Source organism: Zosterops lateralis (assembly GCF_965231275.1).
Source record: "Zosterops lateralis genome assembly, chromosome: 4".
In the NCBI taxonomy this organism is placed as follows: domain Eukaryota; kingdom Metazoa; phylum Chordata; class Aves; order Passeriformes; family Zosteropidae; genus Zosterops; species Zosterops lateralis.
In genome coordinates this window covers 26,495,110-26,514,960 of record NC_139765.1, presented here as the reverse complement: position 1 = coordinate 26,514,960, position 19,851 = coordinate 26,495,110, and the positions used below count along the sequence as shown (strand labels likewise).

At 46.8% G+C, this 19,851-nt stretch overlaps 7 protein-coding genes across 7 annotated transcripts; 3 read left to right on the top strand and 4 right to left on the bottom strand.

Moving 5' to 3' along the window:
• Positions 1 to 633: 633 nt before the first annotated feature.
• On the bottom strand, positions 634 to 1,673 carry LOC310908100 (histone H2B 1/2/3/4/6). The gene has a single exon (XM_083858775.1). It carries the CDS (start codon positions 1,421 to 1,423, stop codon positions 1,043 to 1,045), a length of 381 nt encoding a protein of 126 aa, XP_083714901.1. The 5' UTR covers positions 1,424 to 1,673; the 3' UTR covers positions 634 to 1,042.
• Positions 1,674 to 4,148: 2,475 nt separating this feature from the next.
• On the top strand, positions 4,149 to 4,497 carry LOC310909104 (histone H4). The gene has a single exon (XM_083860668.1). It carries the CDS (start codon positions 4,168 to 4,170, stop codon positions 4,477 to 4,479), a length of 312 nt encoding a protein of 103 aa, XP_083716794.1. The 5' UTR covers positions 4,149 to 4,167; the 3' UTR covers positions 4,480 to 4,497.
• A 304-nt stretch (positions 4,498 to 4,801) lies between these two features.
• On the top strand, positions 4,802 to 5,320 carry LOC310908978 (histone H2B 7; the record flags this gene model as incomplete). The annotated part of the gene is made up of 1 exon (XM_083860470.1): positions 4,802 to 5,320. The coding sequence occupies exon 1, from the start codon at positions 4,895 to 4,897 to the stop codon at positions 5,318 to 5,320; it is 426 nt and encodes a 141-aa protein (XP_083716596.1). The 5' UTR covers positions 4,802 to 4,894.
• Positions 5,321 to 5,585: 265 nt separating this feature from the next.
• LOC310908955 (histone H4) lies at positions 5,586 to 5,912 on the bottom strand (the record flags this gene model as incomplete). The annotated part of the gene is made up of 1 exon (XM_083860440.1): positions 5,586 to 5,912. One exon carries the CDS (start codon positions 5,910 to 5,912, stop codon positions 5,601 to 5,603), a length of 312 nt encoding a protein of 103 aa, XP_083716566.1. The 3' UTR covers positions 5,586 to 5,600.
• Positions 5,913 to 14,157: 8,245 nt separating this feature from the next.
• LOC310908862 (histone H3.2) lies at positions 14,158 to 15,190 on the bottom strand (the record flags this gene model as incomplete). The annotated part of the gene is made up of 1 exon (XM_083860297.1): positions 14,158 to 15,190. One exon carries the CDS (start codon positions 15,188 to 15,190, stop codon positions 14,780 to 14,782), a length of 411 nt encoding a protein of 136 aa, XP_083716423.1. The 3' UTR covers positions 14,158 to 14,779.
• An 840-nt stretch (positions 15,191 to 16,030) lies between these two features.
• On the bottom strand, positions 16,031 to 16,774 carry LOC310908733 (histone H2B 8). The gene has a single exon (XM_083860092.1). It carries the CDS (start codon positions 16,712 to 16,714, stop codon positions 16,334 to 16,336), a length of 381 nt encoding a protein of 126 aa, XP_083716218.1. The 5' UTR covers positions 16,715 to 16,774; the 3' UTR covers positions 16,031 to 16,333.
• Positions 16,775 to 16,975: 201 nt separating this feature from the next.
• Positions 16,976 to 17,762, top strand: LOC310908558 (histone H2A-IV). The gene has a single exon (XM_083859709.1). The coding sequence runs from the start codon at positions 17,085 to 17,087 to the stop codon at positions 17,472 to 17,474; it is 390 nt and encodes a 129-aa protein (XP_083715835.1). The 5' UTR covers positions 16,976 to 17,084; the 3' UTR covers positions 17,475 to 17,762.
• The last annotated feature ends 2,089 nt before the right edge of the window (positions 17,763 to 19,851 follow it).

Genomic DNA, 19,851 nt, shown 5'->3' with positions numbered 1-19,851 from the left:
CTGTGTCACCGCTCTGCCCTCACCGCTCTGCCCTCACTGCTCTGTGTCACTGCTCTGTCCTCACCGCTCTGCCCTCACTGCTCTGTGTCACTGCTCTGTCCTCACTGCTCTGCCCTCACTGCTCTGTGTCACTGCTCTGTCCTCACCGCTCTGCCCTCACTGCTCTGTGTCACTGCTCTGTCCTCACCGCTCTGCCTCACTGCTCTGTCCCACGGCCTTCCAGCTGGGGGAGGCGAGGGATGGAGAAACGTGCGGGCCGGCGGCAGCTGCTGGGGAATCGGCTCCCGCAGCGGCGCAGGAGGGGCTCCGGGCCCCGGCTCCAATTCTCCCCGGCGCCCAGTAATCCTTGCAGGGTAAATCACTGAGCGCCCAGTTTTTTCGGTAGGTTGTTTTGCTTTTGTGGTGTTTATTATTATTATTGTTTCCTTTAAGAAAGAACCATCTCTTGCAAAATTTTGGGACATTGTGTTTTAAGCCCGAAAACCCTCCATAAAGAAAATCTTTTCCTATTGAGTACGGACACGTACTTGAAAAAATCCAGCCAGCATTGACAATAGTAATGGGAGGTTGGAGTATATGCGAGTATCATAAAACCCAAAACATACAAACCCGGCTCACAAATGAAGCAGCCAAGACAGAAGAAACCTTTTTTATTTTACTGCCGTACTGCACTGGAAGTAAATGCAAGGTCTTCCACGTAAAAGGCATTTAACCCGTAAAAATTTAAATAATTTCACCTTCCCCAGGGGACTATGCAATTGGACAAGCAGTTGTTGCTGTTGAGCCTTTTTTAAAAGGCAATCCGATTACAGGTTTTGAACGAGCAAGTTTAAATACCATGCGCACAGACAATGTAATCTTCTAGAGAACCTGCTGGATAAATTTAACCGTGCTAGGGAGAGGAACCCCGATTTACTAATTAACATGCAAATGTTGAGCTATTTACGTACCCTCCCCACTAAGAGCACTGATTCAGCCCTTTTACTTGAAAAATTGGTGGCTCTTAAAAGAGCCGTTTGGTTAAGTGACGGTCCGAGACGCCCTACTTGGAGCTGGTGTACTTGGTGACAGCCTTGGTGCCCTCGGACACGGCGTGCTTGGCCAGCTCTCCGGGCAGCAGCAGCCGCACGGCCGTCTGGATCTCCCGCGACGTGATGGTGGAGCGCTTGTTGTAGTGCGCCAGGCGCGACGCCTCGCCGGCGATGCGCTCGAAGATGTCGTTGACGAAGGAGTTCATGATGCCCATGGCCTTGGACGAGATGCCCGTGTCGGGGTGCACCTGCTTCAGCACCTTGTACACGTAGATCGAGTAGCTCTCCTTGCGGCTCTTCTTGCGCTTCTTGTCGCCCTTCTTCTGCGTCTTGGTGACCGCCTTCTTGGAGCCCTTCTTGGGCGCGGGGGCAGACTTGGCCGGCTCAGGCATGGCTGCACCGCACCGACGGCTCGGGTAGAGTGGAGTATTGGATTTCGCGATCGCTCCCTTATTTATAGGGCTCTTATGCAAATGATGGTATCAGAATTCAGCGCTTCCATTGGACAACAGCCTTAGTGACGTCATTACAGTATGAAGCGCTTTGCTATTGGTCGTTTTTAAACACCATGCTAGGATTGGTCCATGAGTCGAATGCTGTCAGCCAATCAGAATGAGCTGTTTCAATCCCAGCGTTCGCTGCCGAAGCCCGGCCGCTGCGGCCTCTCCCCGGCCCGGGGTCACCCCGCGGCGCCCGCCGGGTTTGAAACAGCAGAATGTACTTATGGGCATTTCTGAGGAAAAAAACCCACAGAACAACACCGAATCCAGAAACAAACAACTTGTGAGGGGTTCTGCTACTCTTTTCCCTTTTTTTATCCTATGAAAAGTGGCATACTTGCCTGCTTCACAGAGTAGTCTGCATGTGTAACAGCCACAAGGTAAATGTAAAAGGGAAAAAGATGCAACCAGGAAAGATATAGAGAGTCTGGAATAAAAAGACTGTTAATCATGTTTAGAATTAATCCTTTTGGCCCGTAGGTCGTGGCTTCTTTTTCACCAATTTAAATGGCATGGAAGCTGTGATTTAATTTGCAACATGAAATGATTGGATTTCTCCTAAGATGCAATAAATATTGAAAGTACATGTTTAAGTCAAAACCATGATAATCCTAAAAATTAAATGTGAATTTTATTCTGCAGTTTGAAATTACCATGAACCAGAAAATCGAGCTGTTTTCCTGTTCATATCTCCTGTTCATACACTGTGCAAGAAGAAAACATAATGCTATTTCCTTTTGGAAACCTTAAGGACTCTTCAAAGGCTGAACTTACCTGGTTTCACAGGAAAAAGGTTTCTTGTGCAGGCCCATTCTACCCATCTGGAACAAGTGAAAAAAAGAGATCTCAGCAAGCTGGTCTTGCTTCTGCTCTTTTTTCCTTTTTTCCATGCTGAGCAGGAGCGGAGATCTACAAAGATCTCCAGCCTGCGTGCAAAGCAGTGGTGTCTGAAGGGAAGCAGACAAAGAAACGGGGGGATATTTTTCGTTCCCAGTGAGAGAGGCTTCCTTGAAAGTGCTTCTGCTGTACATTTCTCCTAAACTGGGGGGGTAAAGCAGCGTTGAAAAGAGCAGCTTAATGTTACCTCAGTTCTCCTGCTGCTCTGTTTTAATATCTGCCCTCTCCCCACAGCCCTGCTGCTCCTCAAACAGAACAGAAAAATACGTTGGAGATTTAGATTGGTTTCTGAACATAACTTCATTTTACTGTGGTGTAATTTTCTACCTGGAACAGAGGGAATAGAACCAAGAAATCCCAGGAAAAGTCAAAGAACAACTTGGCAATCAAGAGGAGACACCACTTAGCAACAGGGAAAATTACAAATTTAATGATGATGAGACTCATTTGTCTTTTGGTTGGGATTATTTGGGAATTTTTTTAAAGTGCAAGATAAACCTTAGAATCACATTTAAGAAGCTGGATTACAGGGCTGTGGGCAGCTATTGTAGATCTTTTAGTTGTTGAGACTGAAATTTTAAGCATAATTATATGATTTGCTCCATACTTTGTCACCTGCAGCTACAAGTTTTCTAGTTTTGTAAATTGTTGAGTGTTGTTATAATCTGAAAACCTTAAAACTACCTAGAGAAACATTAAATATGTCACATTTCGACAGAAAAAATAAAGATAAAAAAGACATAGATGAAATAAAAGAATAAAGAGGGATAAGTAGTCAACCATGCATTTTCAAAACCAACCCTGCACATATGGACACTTGAAACCACTAAAGGTGATTAAAATGATGGATCTCATTAAAACGAATGCAGCAATAGAAGTACAGTAAATAAAAAATAGTGGTTTGTGTTCAAAAAGTCATATAAAGTGAAGAAAAACCCCAGTGAAAGTATAATTCAATAGGTATTCATAGTGAGATTATGAAAATGACCAAACACATACCAATTTTAAAAGCACAGTGTTTTTTTGGTATAGGTTTTTATCATAGGCAGAGCTGCAAGAGACATCGATCACCACCTTCATCAACACATCAGTCACAAAAACAGAACAAAGCTGCGGGATAATTAAGTCAAAGACATGGGACACGCAAAAGAATTCCTGCGTGGCAAAAATTTAAAGTGTCGCCCTCAAAGGGCATAAAACAAACAAAAAAATTGGCAGCACATTCATCCCCCTTTCTCAGCCTTCGGTGGCAAGGTCCGCATTTACCGTAGAAGCGGGAGCGCGGCGCCCACTCTCTCCCCTGCCCGGCCGAGCCCTTTGCCGGCGCGCAGCTCGAGGAGGCGGCGGAGCGCGGGGGAACGCGGCTCTCCCGGCCCCGCCGCGGGCACTGCCCGGGTTTAGCTGCGGCCCCGCGGCCGGCGGGCCCCGGTCCGTGTGGGCAGCGAGAGGCGCAGGGGCCGGGCCGGGCGAGCGCGGCGGGCACGGGCTGAGCGCGGCCGGCTCCGCTCCCGGCCCGCCCTGGGCTCCACCCGCGGGAGCGGGGCCCGGCCCGAGCCGGCAGCGCGCGGCCCCGGCGGAGCGAGAGCGCGGGAGCGCCGCCGCGGGGGGAAGGGCGCGCGAGGAGCCCGCCCCGGCCCGGCCCCGGCGCAGTTCTCAACCAGGTCGGACCGCCGGCAATATACAGAGGCGCGCGGCGGCCGGCGGCGCACTGAGGCGGTGGGTGCGAAAAGTGCTTGATCATGTCTGGTCGGGGCAAGGGCGGCAAGGGGCTCGGCAAGGGCGGTGCCAAGCGTCACCGCAAGGTGCTGCGCGACAACATCCAGGGCATCACCAAGCCGGCCATCCGTCGTCTGGCTCGGCGCGGCGGCGTCAAGCGCATCTCGGGGCTCATCTACGAGGAGACGCGCGGCGTGCTCAAGGTGTTCCTGGAGAACGTGATCCGCGACGCCGTCACCTATACGGAGCACGCCAAGAGGAAGACGGTCACGGCCATGGACGTGGTCTACGCCCTCAAGCGCCAGGGCCGCACCCTCTACGGCTTCGGCGGCTAAATTTCTTGTTATCATACATAGTCTATAACACAAAGGCTCTTTTCAGAGCCGCCCACAAATCTCATAATGAGAGCTGTTATTGCTTGATATGTGTGTCTTTGTTAGTGCGGGTTTTAGAGGATTACAAAAAAAACCCTATCAATGTAAAAGTTCAAACGGGTAAGAAGTTATTGACTGTAAATGTAGTAAGCGATGCCCACCCAGTGCATTTTGCATCGCGCACTGAATTTACTAGATCCAAGACCGTAAGTGTTGTAACTAGAATTGTGTAAACAGCAGTTCCGAGCTCTGGCGGTTACAGGACGGAAGTGTCTGAAATTACGTTGGTACTTTTTACTCCAATAGGAATTGAACGATTTTAATCCTCTAATTTACATAGCGCCCTTATAAATAGAGGGGGGAGGCGCCATTTTCGATGTTGTGCCACAGTGAAGATCTTGGAGAAAAAAAAACATTCAGGATGCCTGAGCCGGCTAAATCCGCTCCAGCACCGAAGAAAGGTTCTAAAAAGGCGGTCACCAAGACTCAAAAGAAGGGCGACAAGAAACGCAAGAGAGCAAGGAAAGAGAGCTACTCGATCTACGTGTACAAGGTGCTGAAGCAGGTGCACCCCGACACGGGCATCTCGTCCAAAGCCATGAGCATCATGAACTCCTTCGTCAACGACATCTTCGAGCGCATCGCCGGCGAGGCGTCGCGCCTGGCGCACTACAACAAGCGCTCCACCATCACGTCGCGGGAGATCCAGACGGCCGTGCGGCTGCTGCTGCCCGGAGAGCTGGCCAAGCACGCCGTGTCCGAGGGCACCAAGGCTGTCACCAAGTACACCAGCTCCAAGTAAAAGGATTTTAAATTCTAAACCAAACGGCTCTTTTAAGAGCCACCACACGTTCCTAACTGAGCTGGGATTGCGAATACGATATGGGATTTTTTCATGTGTATTGTTCAATGCAAATATAAGAAAATATTAACTACATCTTGTAGATATAGAATATCGTGCAGTTCTTAAGACTATTTGTCTTCTGCATCACTTTAGCAATTACAAGCTCTAGTTGTGAAATATCTGTGTGGCTCTGAAAAGAGCCTTTGTGTTTCAGACACTAAAATCTAACGATTTCAACTTAGCCACCGAAGCCGTAGAGGGTGCGGCCCTGGCGCTTGAGGGCGTAGACCACGTCCATGGCCGTGACCGTCTTCCTCTTGGCGTGCTCCGTGTAGGTGACGGCGTCGCGGATCACGTTCTCCAGGAACACCTTGAGCACGCCGCGCGTCTCCTCGTAGATGAGCCCCGAGATGCGCTTGACGCCGCCGCGCCGAGCCAGACGGCGGATGGCCGGCTTGGTGATGCCCTGGATGTTGTCGCGCAGCACCTTGCGGTGGCGCTTGGCGCCGCCCTTGCCGAGCCCCTTGCCGCCCTTGCCCCGACCAGACATTGTCCCCCGCCCGCAGAACTGCGCTGTCCCCACCAGCCGCCCCCAGCGGCCCTTTATCCTCCGGGGCCGACCTGGTTGAGGACTGCAGCAGGGGGCGGGGTCTCGTGCCCAGTCCCCGCCCAGCGGCTCCGCACGCGCTTCCCGCGAGACGCGGCCGAGGCTTTTCCCGGGCCCGTCCCGGGGCCGCGCGCGGTGTCTCCGCCTCTCCCAGCGGGGCCGGGCCCGCCCCCCCTCAGTCCGCGCCCCCTTTGCTGCTCTCCCGTCCCGTCCCGCTCCGGCCGCGCCCCCTGCGCGGTGACAGCTCCTCCTGAGCTCTGAGTTCCGCCGGTAGGAGGGGCGGGGACTGCGGCACCCCTTTCTGGCACCTCCTTCCCATTCCTTCCCCGCTGCGCGCGGGTCTGCGGCAAAATCCCGCCAATACGGGCCCTCGCCCGGCGCTGCCGCCCCTCCGCCGCTTTCTGCCCGCCCATCCTAGCTTCTGCTTCTGCCTTGGACAATTCAAGTATTCCTTTTTAATTTTTTGATAATTAGCATTTGCCTGCATAGACACCTTCCTCGGGAAAATCTGTATAATGTCCGCAACCTTGTTCTCTATGTACAGCTTCTTTCTCTTACTAAGTTCTTTTTGTTTAAAATACCAGGGGAAGGAAACACTCAAGCTGTGTCATGGCTAGAGGATTTTTACCTTTTTTCTTTTGTTTTACTGGGTTTCGTTTGGTTGGTTGTTTCCTGGAGACACAAGCGCACACATGCACTAACATGAACATATTTTCTGTCGTACCTTTACCTATCTAGAGTGTTTTTGACCCTTTCTAGCAAAGCTGAGAGCCTAGAGAATTCTAAAAGAACAGACCGTAAGGAAGAAGGAACATTTTCTGGTAATGGTTCCTACTAGGGAAGTCGGAGACTTGTTCTTGGTCCCCACCAAAATGGAAATGAAAGGCTGTTTCAAGTTTCTCGCGCTAATGTTTGAGTTATCTCCTTGCTAAACATGTGGCATTTAAAATAGGAATGCTGCTCAAATTTTTAACTGTCAACATTAAAATACACATCAATGTTCTGGTACTAAGTTTCCTGGATTGAGGCAGAATTGCATAAACGAATAAATTTTTCCTTTGTACCACAGAGAGTATTACACGGATTTATATTGAGATTAAACTCAATTTCAAAATAAAAAACCTTTGGGGCCACTTGGCATTTTACCTTTCTAGTTTTTAACAGCAAAAAATTTCACAAATATCTATTGATTTTGGGTAATAATAAACAATCTTTGCAGTTAATAGTGGAATATTGACATAGAAATCAGTAAGTTTTCAAGAAATGTGAAAATGAGAATTTCCCGAAGAACCTTTTAGGGATTTTGTTTTGGTGTGGTTTCTGTTTAAATTTGCATTTAGTCTTCATATTCTGAGAAGTCATAGCATTATAAAACATTTTAACTGGTATAATTTTGTGCAACTTCTTTGAAAAAAAGAAGAAAAAGAAAGTGCTGCTGTAATGATACCCTCATTGCCCCAGCATCCTTCTTTCTCATTAGTGACTCACAGATTTTAGGATAGGAAATTTCTCTCTTTCTTCACCTCTTCTCATTTATCCCCTCAAAACTGTAGCAGATATATGTTCAAAAAAGGAATTTGCTGTCTTTTTTCCAGATAGATTTATCCAAATTACTTTTTCCAAACACTGGAACATAAGGAAAAAATTCTGAGTTTGGTTGGTTTTGCTGGGGTTCGTTTGCTTGCTTGTTTTAATATCTGTGGTTATCTTTTAGCCCTTTTTCTATTTCACTCTGCAGAAGACAACTTTGTTCAAAGCTTTTTAGCCTTCTTTTATGAAACTGTAAGTTTACTGATAGAATCTATTTTATAACTTAGGGAATTCCCGGGTTGGAGTTGTGACTCCAAGATTTATGGATGTATCATAGTGCATTTCTTTTTTATTCTTCCCTAACCTGAGGCCCTCTTGGCTCTCCTCGTATCTCACCTTCTTAGAAGTACCATTAGCCAACCTTTGATTTGATTCCTACATTTAAACTGGAATATTCTACGGGAAAGTGATTGATCCATTCACATGTGTGTGACACCCTCCAGTCACAGGAGCCTGTCACACTTACAAAGCAAAAGCAATCAGCAACTCCAAACCCCAAACCGGAATGTTAAATAAAGACATCATTAGCACTGATCTGTAAATGAAACAGTTGTGGAAAAGTATCCAAGAGAAGGAGGAGTAGAACACCATCCTTTTTGCAACAGTAAATACCTGGTGGAGGCTCATGGAGGGTCTCTGGGAGCTCTGCTTTGTGTTTCTGAGGACAGGGCAGGGGCGAGGGTGTCTCCTGTATAGTTGAGTCCTGAATCTGTCCTGGGAGAGTTGAGTGAATTAGTGCTTCAGCTTCATACTATACTCTTAGTTAAATTGAGGATAAAAAGTAACTCTTAAACATTATTTATAATGTACTGAAAAACCAAACCAGTCTCCCTAAATTCTTGAGGATAAAAAGTTTTAGTACTGGAAAGTGTTCTTAAAATACAATATATAGAGGTGCTTGCAAAGTACTGTGTGTTAGGAAATACCTCTAATGTAGTCTTACAGCTATAAGCTTCAGGACCATTAAACTAAATAAATTTTATAAGGATGTTAAGAACTTTCTATTCTTTGGATTTAAAGATCCCAGTTACAGATCTTTGGAAATGTATGACTGTATGTACACATGCATACACACACATATAACAGTGTAATTCAGTCCTCAGCATGTGTTCAGTATTTTCATTTTGTTTCTGTGTAGGCTGCACTGGTGCTGCTGCTGTAAGGTGAACTCCAGCTCTGCATGCACCTGCCTAAAAACCAGCAAGGACTGGCCTGGAAATGCCTCTGACTGATAAAGTTTTTAAGCATTGGATGCAGAGGTGGGGTGACATTTTTGTTCTGGGAAAAATTCTGTGTTATATGGGCCTAGACTGAGAATAGCAAAGGAGCCTGAGAGTGACAAAGGTTGGCAAACCCTCCATTTTTCTTTCATGTCTGCATAGTTACCACTCTTAGGCTTTTAAATGCATCTGTCCTGGATGTGGACTAGTCCATATCCATGTAATGATCTTAATTTTTTCCAAACATGTTCCTTTTTCCTATAAAAAACCAACAATAACCAGTCAGATGGGTCTGCCTGGGAGAACTGATAGGAAGATCAAAATTGGCCCAAATAAAGAAAATAACATTCCATTACAGCAACCAACAGCATACTTGATTTAGGAAAAAGGAGGGGAAGAAAACCTTCCTTAATGTTCTATTTCACAACATTAGTAACTTGAATTTCAGCTGGCTCTGTTTGTTGATTAGTTCTTCAATCTCAGTGCGACAATGACTTTGACAGAGCTAATTGACTGCAACAAAGCATTCAGAAATTCTAAACTGCTTCTTATCATTGCATTGGTGCAGTGGAGATCTCACCTGTTTTTCATATACTATCAGTAGTCTGAATTAATTCAGGAAATGTTCAGACCTCAGCACACTGAATTGGCATCTAAAACACAAAGATTTACATTTAATGTTTGGTTGTTCCTGAAAACCTATGTCTCAGAAACACTTTTTATTTTGTTCATTTGTGAGGTTTTTTTTTTTGTTTGTTTGTTTGGCATGCTTCTTACATCATGCCTTGGGCACTAGATCCTTATGTTCATTACAGCACTGGCATACTGCCCTAAAGTCCACGAGATCATATGAAACACTTCAGGGAAAGTTTATCATATGCCTGATGTGGATCAATTATTTTCCTATTGATGGCATCTCAAGTTGAAGCTCTTACAGGCCAAAATTTTTTATAGCTTTACTGATCCATCCTGATGGATCACTAATGTGCTTGGAATAGCATAAAAAATCCATATGCAGAGAGAAAGAGGATACTCATAAATACATCAAATATTCATGGCATGGGGACGGCATGCAACAAAATGGAAGATCTTTAGAAATAGATAGTGATGTGTCACAATAGGACACGAAATAAAGATGCTTGACTCCAATCAGAAGGCAGTAGAAATCAGAAAGCTTTATTTACAGTTCATTCAGACCTTTTATAACATGCTGCACTAAAAGGCACATTATTGGTCCATAGGATTGACACCTCTCCCATTGGTTAATAACAGAAATAGCAAACAACACCTGCTGTTATGGGAAAGGAATATTGTTTACACAAGGGTGTTTTGGGAAAAAGTCAGGCTCAGAAAATATCAGGTCCACCCTGATGAGCAAGGATAAAATGTAGAGAGAGAAGCAATAAGGTCACAGATAATATATAATCAGGTTTTTTAATATCTTAACTACATTTAACCTCCACATGAGAGCAGATGACAGCACAGTAGAGTACAGACTTGGCTGATGTGCAAAGACAGTGATCAAGCCCATTAAAAAAAGCATTTTCACGTTAATGAACTAGCAAAACCTCACAGCACTTAAGGGTAAAAGAACATGAAGGACTAGGAAGCAAATATGGAACTGAACATTGTCAAAACGTGTAAACTTGAGAAAGCACCACAGGTGACCCAGGTGAGAAGGCGAGGAGGGAGCAGCGTTGGGGCAGGGCCATGCTGCCTTTGACGTGCTCTTTGCCACCCCAACGTCCCTGCAGGTGTGACTGACACCTTAACCTGAGAGCAGGCTTTGGCTGAGGCACCCAGCACCATGGATGGCCTGGAGGGGAAAGGTTTAGAGAAAGCAGTGTTAGGGCAGTGCCATACTCACCTTGGCATGTCTTTGGTAACACCAGTACCCCTGGAGCTCTAAACTTTGTGGCTCGTTGAACCTGAAGCCAAAACTGAAAGCACCTTTAGACTGAGATGCAAGGCACCATCTGGAGTGAGCGAGGTTGGGGCATGTCTTTTGCCACCCCGGTGTCCCTGGAGCTGCAGGATTTGTTTCTCTGATCCCTATCAGTCATCACAGGCTGGGGTTAAGGCCCCTAGCCAGAAGGGCTTACATTTTTTATGTACAAATGGGTTTAATTCAAACTCTGTTTGCATTATTTTTTACAACATATATTAATACTCCTTTAATTGTCTTTCTATTACTAAACCCTGGTATTGCCATAACAGCTTCACTGAGAACAGAGCTTTTCATCTTGTGTTACCTCATAGTATTATACAGGAAACTTTGATTTACTGTATTCTCCATATTCTCATGATGTATTAACTAGTTTAGCATTAGTGGCTGGAGTGTGTGTAGCATTAGGCCGAAAGAGCTGACCAAAATAAAAGATTTTGTTAAAAGCTAATACTGCTGAGGTACAACTATCTCAAGGCAGAATGAAAAAGGTTAGGAAGAACCAAGGAAGCAACTCCAAGAATTGCTGGGGGTAATGTCAGGTGAAAAAAAAACAAAAACCAACAAAAGAGACAACTGACCAGAAGCAACTGATGGGCTTGGGAGTTGAGTGCTGGCTGGCCTGTGAAGGTTAATTTTTGGTGTACTGGTCATTCTACAGATCCACTCAGCTCAAGCTGTAACCTGAGAACTAATAAAAGACAAATTGGACACCTTTGCTTGGAAAAGTGCATTAATCAGCAGGATCCTGGGTTCAGAGCCTGTTATTGTGGCCAGTGTAATTAATTCCATAATAGGAGTAGCTGACAAAGTACTTTCTAATATATAATATAAAATCTTAATGTTCATACTGTTGTGGCAACGTTGTTTGCACATCCACAATCTGAAACAGGCTGATACCCACCTTGAAGATGCAAAGTGACTTGAAAGTGTGAGTGAAGAGAGAGGCAATGATGCAGCAGGGCAGAGCTGGCCAGGCCTGTAGCAGAGCTGTGCTTGGCCAAATTCAAACTTCACCCTTGGTGGTTACTGAAGACTGTAACCAACAGGTGATCCAGATTGTGAAGAAGCCCACAAGAGAGACTTGCAAATGAAAATGTTTAGGACATATTTTTGCATACTGGCTTGCATCCACCTTTACAAAATACTTACATACCAATATTTATTTCAAATGAGAACCTTCCTTTCATATGGATACATATCTGTTCAGATTTTTTTGAGAAATTAGTATCTGTCAAGTAGGACTGACTCAAATATTTTTTGTTCTAGAAAGATGCTGCCACATAAGACCTTTTATATATTTGTATGAAATGAAGTATTTCACCAGAACGTCAGTAGCTATGTTCTATTTTACCCATTGGACTGATAAGAGCATTTTTCCAAGCCATGATTTTAATTTGAGCCAGTTCATCCATGGAGGATGGCTAAAGGGCCAGGAACAGTCCCAGCCAAATATCTTGCTGAGCATCTAAAATCACCTGCAATAGCACCTTGATTATCAGCAGCAGCTCTCAAGCCAATCCTCAGCTGCTGAGCACAGAGGTCTAACTCACATCCAGCTTTGACTTGGCAGCATTCTTTTATCTCAGGCTCCTCTGCAAAAAGCAAAAAAATGCAAGTGAAGCTTGCTGGCAGAGGAGCCTCCACTTTTATTCTAACTTGGACTTAGGGAATCTTGCACTAAGTCACCTGTGTGTACATGCCACCCACTTGCTGTGTTACACCCTAAAACTACTTCAGACTCAGGCATTATAACTTGTTTATATGAGCCCAGAAAAAATAAAAAACATTGCACATCTTTCTTTCTCAGCTTATTAAGTGTTAGTATTTTTTTACAATTTGAGTATGCAACTCTCTCTGAACGAATCCAAATAATATTTTATTTAGTAAAACAATATGAGGTCTTCAAAAGATTAAAGGAAAATGACAAGAGATTAAGGCAAATAAAATCTGTTTCCCTGTCTCAAAAATTATTTGCCTCTTGAACATGCAAAAAAAACCCCAAAAAAGCATAATTTCTAATGCTACATTTTGCTGAAATGTAACTACTCTGACCAATGGCTTGTATAAGATATTAAATATCTTCTAAATAAACTATTAGAAAAAGCTATTTTAGTTGATGTAATATTTTTTTTCTTATAAGCATATGCAAACTGGTAAACATATCTTTGGCCATCTCACTAAAACTAATTTCTGCAATCCTGGTGGTAATCTATGGGAAGAAAAAAAAAAAAAACTGTTCAGAAAAACACAAGTCCTGTGTCAATGAACAAATCTGGAGGATGGATGAATAAATCACAGGAGAGACTTTTTAATTCCCAAAGCCTTGCTCTCGATGCCTTCCCCTCTCTTTTAACCCTCCGAGGTTCAGAAACAGAAAATGGCTGAAAGTGAGAAAAACAGAGGAAAGAAAATGGTGTCGAGGCACTTGATTGGTCGGATTTTGCTGCAGAGTCTGGTTTTGACACAGAAAAATATTCCTAAAATGAAGCCTATCAGCAGTTAAGAGTAAATTAAGAGTCTTGCAATCTTTGGCTTTCCAGGAGAATTATTTCCTCTAAGCATTTCTTAGGGACTCCTTGTGTCCTAGTGTAAATGAAGGCTGTGTCTAACTGAGCCCAACCACTGCTTAAAGCCGCGGGAACTCATTTGTAGCATCGAAAAACCAAAGGAACATAATTTCCAATAACTCAACGAAACAGCAGCCTCCTCAAAGTATATAAAACTACCTGTAGTATTAATGTACATAAAGGTGCCATAAAGTCCGAAATAATTTTGGAAATGTACATTTTTCAGGCAACTACAGAGCTATTTACTGGGCGAGCAAGGGGGTGTGCGCGACTGAATTCAGTCAGGGAGAAGCCGCTTTCCAGGGAGTTTCATGGAAATAACCGAACACGATTAGGGAAGAGCCCCCGCCTAAAAATTATTCTGGACTTGCTAAGTTTTCACGCCCAGATACTTCTCGGAAAACACTTTGTCTAAGGTAACTTCAACAGTTCTTTTTAAGAGCCTCAATAAGGACAGAGAAAATTGATGCAACCCAAAATTTTAACTATTAAAGATATGACGCGTGTGATCCTAGACAAGACACCAGTGAGGAGCACAGCCCTGGGAAAAGAGGGAACTCAGAAAACATCCCTGCTCCCACGGTACATTCCAAACCATCCCCCCAACTCCTTCTGGAGAGACATTTATCTCGGGACTGAACAGAAGTGCCTGAGATGAGCCGAAAAGGCCCGCGGGACGCCGCTCACGACCAGGAGACATAAAGCACCCAGGAAATACTGACCGAGAGTCCGTCCAGGGAAGGCGGGAAAGAAGTTTTTGCACTTTAGGAAACAACGCGAGTCAAACGAACCCTCCCAAAAAAAAAAAAAAAAAAAAAAAAAAAAAAAAAAAAAAAAAAAAAAAAAAAAAAGGGAGGGGGGGGAGGGGGGGGACTAAAGGAAGATACAACATTACTGCTGGCAGAATAAAGCAATAAACTGAAAAACAGAGAAATTAAGTAAGGGACATAAAGGCAGCATAGCATTTACAAAACACAAGAAGCATTTAGGGTGTATTTAACTTCTCCAATCACGAGAATGGGCTTCTATAGAAGTGTCTACTTTTATGAACGCAAATAATTTGAACTAAGTATTTTAAGATGCATGCTGACAGATAAAGCCCACTCATCCTCAAAGTGGATATTCTTCCCTTTCAAAACAATAAAGGCCATGATTCCCAAATACCAAAAAGACATGGGGAAAAAGATGTAGAAAGCAGTTTTTGACCCTAAACGAAAATTTGTTTCAGCAAAATCACTTTAAAAGTACTACCTGCAGTTTTGCCAAAGACAGGATGAAATTCCTACGAAATACGATTCACACGTTTAGTACTTACTGGACACGCAAAATCCGATTCCCTTTAAAGGCACGCAGAAAGAAAAAAAAAAAAAAAAAAAGCCACCTCCCACCGACGACTAGAAATTTACAGCTCTTCAGTGATGTTGTGGTGGCTCTTAAAAGAGCCTTTGGGTTTCTGATGGTCTGAAATCTCCGTCCGCCAGCAGCTTAGGCGCGCTCTCCGCGGATGCGGCGGGCCAGCTGGATGTCCTTGGGCATGATGGTGACGCGCTTGGCGTGGATGGCGCACAGGTTGGTGTCCTCGAAGAGCCCCACCAGGTAGGCCTCGCTGGCCTCCTGCAGCGCCATGACGGCCGAGCTCTGGAAGCGCAGGTCGGTCTTGAAGTCCTGCGCGATCTCGCGCACCAGGCGCTGGAAGGGCAGCTTGCGGATCAGCAGCTCCGTGGACTTCTGGTAGCGCCGGATCTCGCGCAGCGCCACCGTGCCGGGCCGGTAGCGGTGCGGCTTCTTGACGCCGCCCGTGGCCGGCGCGCTCTTGCGGGCAGCCTTGGTGGCCAGCTGCTTGCGGGGCGCCTTCCCGCCCGTCGACTTACGCGCCGTCTGCTTCGTGCGCGCCATCTCCCCAAAAGAACACAAGCCCCGCGGCCGAGCGCACGGACACTGAGCGGGGAGCAGCCACTGCGGCCGCTATTTATAGCCACCAGCGCGCTGTGATTGGCCAGCGCCGAGAGGCGGCTGCCATTGGACAAAGGGCACGGTTTGAAAAGCCCGCGCGTTGGGGCGGGGGGGCGGTAATAGATGGGCGGGACCCACCCCGCGCCTCCCCCTCCCCTTCCCGAGCAGCCGCGCTCCCTGTTCTCTCATCCCTCAGCTCCGTGCTGCCAAGCGAGACTGGCCCCGGCCCGGAGCGCTCCCACAGCTGCACCCCGCCAGCAGATGCGGAGTTTTTAGTATGGCTCTGCGGCAGTTTTATCGCGGCGTCTGCCCGGGACAACCAGGATTCAGTTCCCGTGTAAAAGACGTTTACCCAAATACAGCCTTCCCTGCGAATCCCGAGCTACCCGAGGTTCGTTAAAGTGCCCATCTTCGCTCTTTGTCCCCCCCCTCCCGCCCAGAGTCTCTTAGGGAAACTCTCAGGAAACTCGTAGTTTCCTATTGTGTTATTACTTAGGGATTTCTTAATTCTGCCACGGGTCCAATTCCGTCACAGGCATAATAAAGTACACCACTTATAATATCTCTAGCACTAATAAAATTATGGTGTTCTCTATACTATTATACATTTCCTGTTCTTGCCGCTATAGGTTTCATTAAACATCATCTGTCAATTATCACAGACTAATCCCGAGTTTCCCGGGTAAACAACCTACTTTGGCTTATGGCCAAGTCTCTCCAGAATGACATCTAATATTTAAAGGGGACAACACACTGTCATGGCGAATAACTAGAACGAATAAATACTCTAAAACGAAAAAAGAGATCTTTAATAGCCTTAAAAGTCATTAAGTGCTCAACATGCTTTTTTTGACCTACGGGACCAACTGTCAGAACAGGACAGACAACACGACACAAACATTTCCGGATACTCAAACAGGATTAACATTTTCCTCTAATCTCTTAACAGCATATTCTAACCCAGGGACTGACACAGTATAAATACCACTCACCGAAAAATAAAAATCAGTGTGATCGACTCTTTTACTGATTATATAGGTGGCTCTTAAAAGAGCCTTTGGGTTGAGAGTGACGGTCCGAGACGCCCTACTTGGAGCTGGTGTACTTGGTGACAGCCTTGGTGCCCTCGGACACGGCGTGCTTGGCCAGCTCTCCGGGCAGCAGCAGCCGCACGGCCGTCTGGATCTCCCGCGACGTGATGGTGGAGCGCTTGTTGTAGTGCGCCAGGCGCGACGCCTCGCCGGCGATGCGCTCGAAGATGTCGTTGACGAAGGAGTTCATGATGCCCATGGCCTTGGACGAGATGCCCGTGTCGGGGTGCACCTGCTTCAGCACCTTGTACACGTAGATCGAGTAGCTCTCCTTCCTAGTCTTTCTACGCTTCTTGTCACCTTTCTTTTGAGTCTTGGTGACAGCTTTCTTGGAGCCCTTCTTGGGAGCGGGAGCGGATTTCGCAGGTTCCGGCATTTTAAAGACCTGTCAATTCCTGACGAGCGCAGGAGCGACGAAAGTGGCGCAGCCGAGTCCCCCGTATTTATAGGGCCGGTATGCAAATGAGATGACTCAACATTGTCCTCGTCCATTGGACAACTCGGGTCCGTGACGTCAAACACACGGGATCTTCCATTGGTCGACTTTCTTATCTGCATTCTCATTGGGTAAATTCTCAATCCTTGCCTCCACCAATCAGAACTCCAACCGAGCCTCAGAAGGAAGGTATATAAAGGCCTAGTTCAAGCTCTTGGTGCATTCCTTTTCTTCTACGGCGTTTGTCTTGCTCTTACGCAGGTATTTTTTTTTTTTTTTTACTTTGCTTTATTTTCCGGCATTTTGAGCCATGTCGGGGCGCGGGAAGCAGGGCGGGAAGGCGCGCGCCAAGGCCAAGTCGCGCTCGTCGCGGGCCGGGCTGCAGTTCCCCGTGGGCCGCGTGCACCGCCTGCTGCGCAAGGGCAACTACGCGGAGCGCGTGGGCGCCGGCGCCCCGGTGTACCTGGCGGCCGTGCTGGAGTACCTGACGGCCGAGATCCTGGAGCTGGCGGGCAACGCGGCCCGCGACAACAAGAAGACGCGCATCATCCCCCGCCACCTGCAGCTCGCCATCCGCAACGACGAGGAGCTCAACAAGCTGCTGGGCAAGGTGACCATCGCGCAGGGCGGCGTGCTGCCCAACATCCAGGCCGTGCTGCTGCCCAAGAAGACCGACAGCCACAAGGCTAAAGCCAAGTAAATCTTGCCTGACCAAAAAACCCAAAGGCTCTTTTCAGAGCCACCCACTTTATCCTAGAAAGAGCAGGAACGCTTCACCCCAGGAATACCTGCTGTTAATAGACCTGTAGACTTGAAGTCTCCCGGGGAGGCCTCTGAAATGTCACATATCTTTAGATATTACCTGGCTGAACTGTAGCTTCCTGCCTTTTTTCTTAATTTTAATAGTTAAAGCAGTTACATAGGCGTCTTATCAGTTACCCTTTTTTGAAAGAAAGTAAATAAAAGGCCGCGGTTGCGACTGATGGAATCGGGCACCGCAGTCTGGTTTAAGAAGAGGTGAACTGCCGAGGGTTTGCTGGGCGCCCCTGGGTGGGTTGGTGGGTGGGGGTGAGGCGTCGCTCACCCGGGCGGGGCCGGGCCGGGCCGGGCGGGGCCAATCCGGCCGGAGCGCGCGGCTTTCGAACCGCGGGGCTGGGCCCCTCCTCCCCCGGGCTGTGGGGAACGGGCTCCAGCGCCTCGGGCCTGCTGCCCGCTGCCTTTGCTGCTTTCTCTGCTGCTCTTTTTGCTCATTGGCAACTTAGAGCAGCTTTCATGGAATGGTAAACAAAGAAAAGTAAGTACTTCCCTGGGGTGCGGCCCAGGAGGGTTTCCAAAAGGGAGCCTCGGGTATTCCGAGTTAAGGGATGGGTGACAGCGGCAGAACTGGCTCGAGTGAGAGCCCACGGAGCAGCACTACGGGAGGAGAAGTGTACGCGGGGAAAGGGAGTGAAGATGGGCTAGTCTGGACTTTACCTGCTGTTTTAATTCCTTGTCTTTCATCCTGGCGGGGGAGTGGTGTTTAGAAATGCTCCTGCGTTTTTCTGCCAAGGTTTCCTTTACTTACACAGTGTGGTCTCCTGGGTGCTGCTGCCTTTGGCTCCGCGGAGCTCTTCGGTGCTGCTTTTTTGGGTTTGGTAGCCTTAGTTGTCTTTTTTGGGGCCTTGGTGGCTACAACTGCCTGGGCCTGCGGGAGCCCCTTCACCCTGAGCTGGGGACAGGCCTTGGCCATGTGAGTGTTGTGGTCTGTGAAGTCGCCAGGCGCTGCATCCCCCTCTTGGGCTGTCAGGGGGCCATAAATCACAATGCTCCAGGGATCGGATTGACAGGGAGGAGCCTCTCCGCCCTTGGTGCCTCGAGGTGGCCGCGCTGCTGGGAGACGGCGACAGCTCCTCTCTCTCTTTCCTCTGAACAGGTTAATCCTGGGGGGGAGCTGCCTTTTTTTTTTCCCCACTGTAAAGAACACCGTGTTCCCTCCTTTGTTAGAATAGCTGTGTATAAATGACGCTTTAGTTGGTTTTTGGTTCAGTAATATTGTATGCGGAAGACAAAACTGCCCGAAGGGAAGGCGGGGATGCAACGCCCGGAGCCTCCCAGGGAGGCCGCCTAAGGCTGGGGAGGCTGTTTTTCTTTGTTCCCTAAAGTCGTCCCTTGACAACTAAGGCGAGGAAAACTCTGCTTCCCCCCACAATTTTTTGTGAGGCTGTTTTTTTTTTTTTTTTTTTTTTTTTTTTTTTTTTTTTTGTGTGTGTGTGTGTGTCTGGGGGGTGGGGGGGGGGTTGGGGTTTTTTTTTGGTTGTTGTTTTGTGGAGGGATTTTTGGGTTCTTTTTTGGGGGGTGTGGTTTTTGTTTTTTTTTTTTTTTTTTTTCCTTCTTCGTGTTCCGCCTCAGTAGGCGGAGGAGTGAGTCACCGGGGCGTTGTGTTAATGGAAAATGTTTTTCAGGCGGAGGGAGATAACGTGGGAGTGGCCGCTTGAAAATTTCCTTGGAAACAAGATGAGAACCGCGGGTCTGTTTCTAAGCGGTGTATGATTCTTAAACCATTTCCAGGTTGGGTTGTTTTCCTTGTTTGTTTAGTTGTTATTTTGGCTTTTCTTTTCCTTTTCTTTTCCAAAACAGGCAGAAAACCTCCCCCCTCCCCCCCCTTTAAAATCATCTGTGTTCTGCTGCAAGAAATTGCATTAGATATTAGTCATTCACTATTCAGGGCTGGACTTTGAAACAGCAGCAGCTGCAGGACGTTATTAGTAACTGATCTGATATTTGAGGCTAGAATTAGGTTTAAAACACCTCGGGGTTTTTTTTGTTTGTTTTATTAACTCAATTTTTCTGTATTTTGCATATTCGGCAAAATAATCTTCTATCGGTGTATATTTAGTAGAGAAAGAAGAGATTACGTGGGCCTGGAGAAGGGAATTGATTTGTACAAGGTTCTGATTGGGCCATTTGAAAATCCCGAAGCAGAGGCCTCCCGGCTCTCATTTTCGCCCTTGAAAACACGGTGAGAGGGGAGAGCTTTTCTTTTCAAGAGTGACCTTCATACTTCCCTCTCAGGCACTTCAGTATTTAAGTTCTGCTTC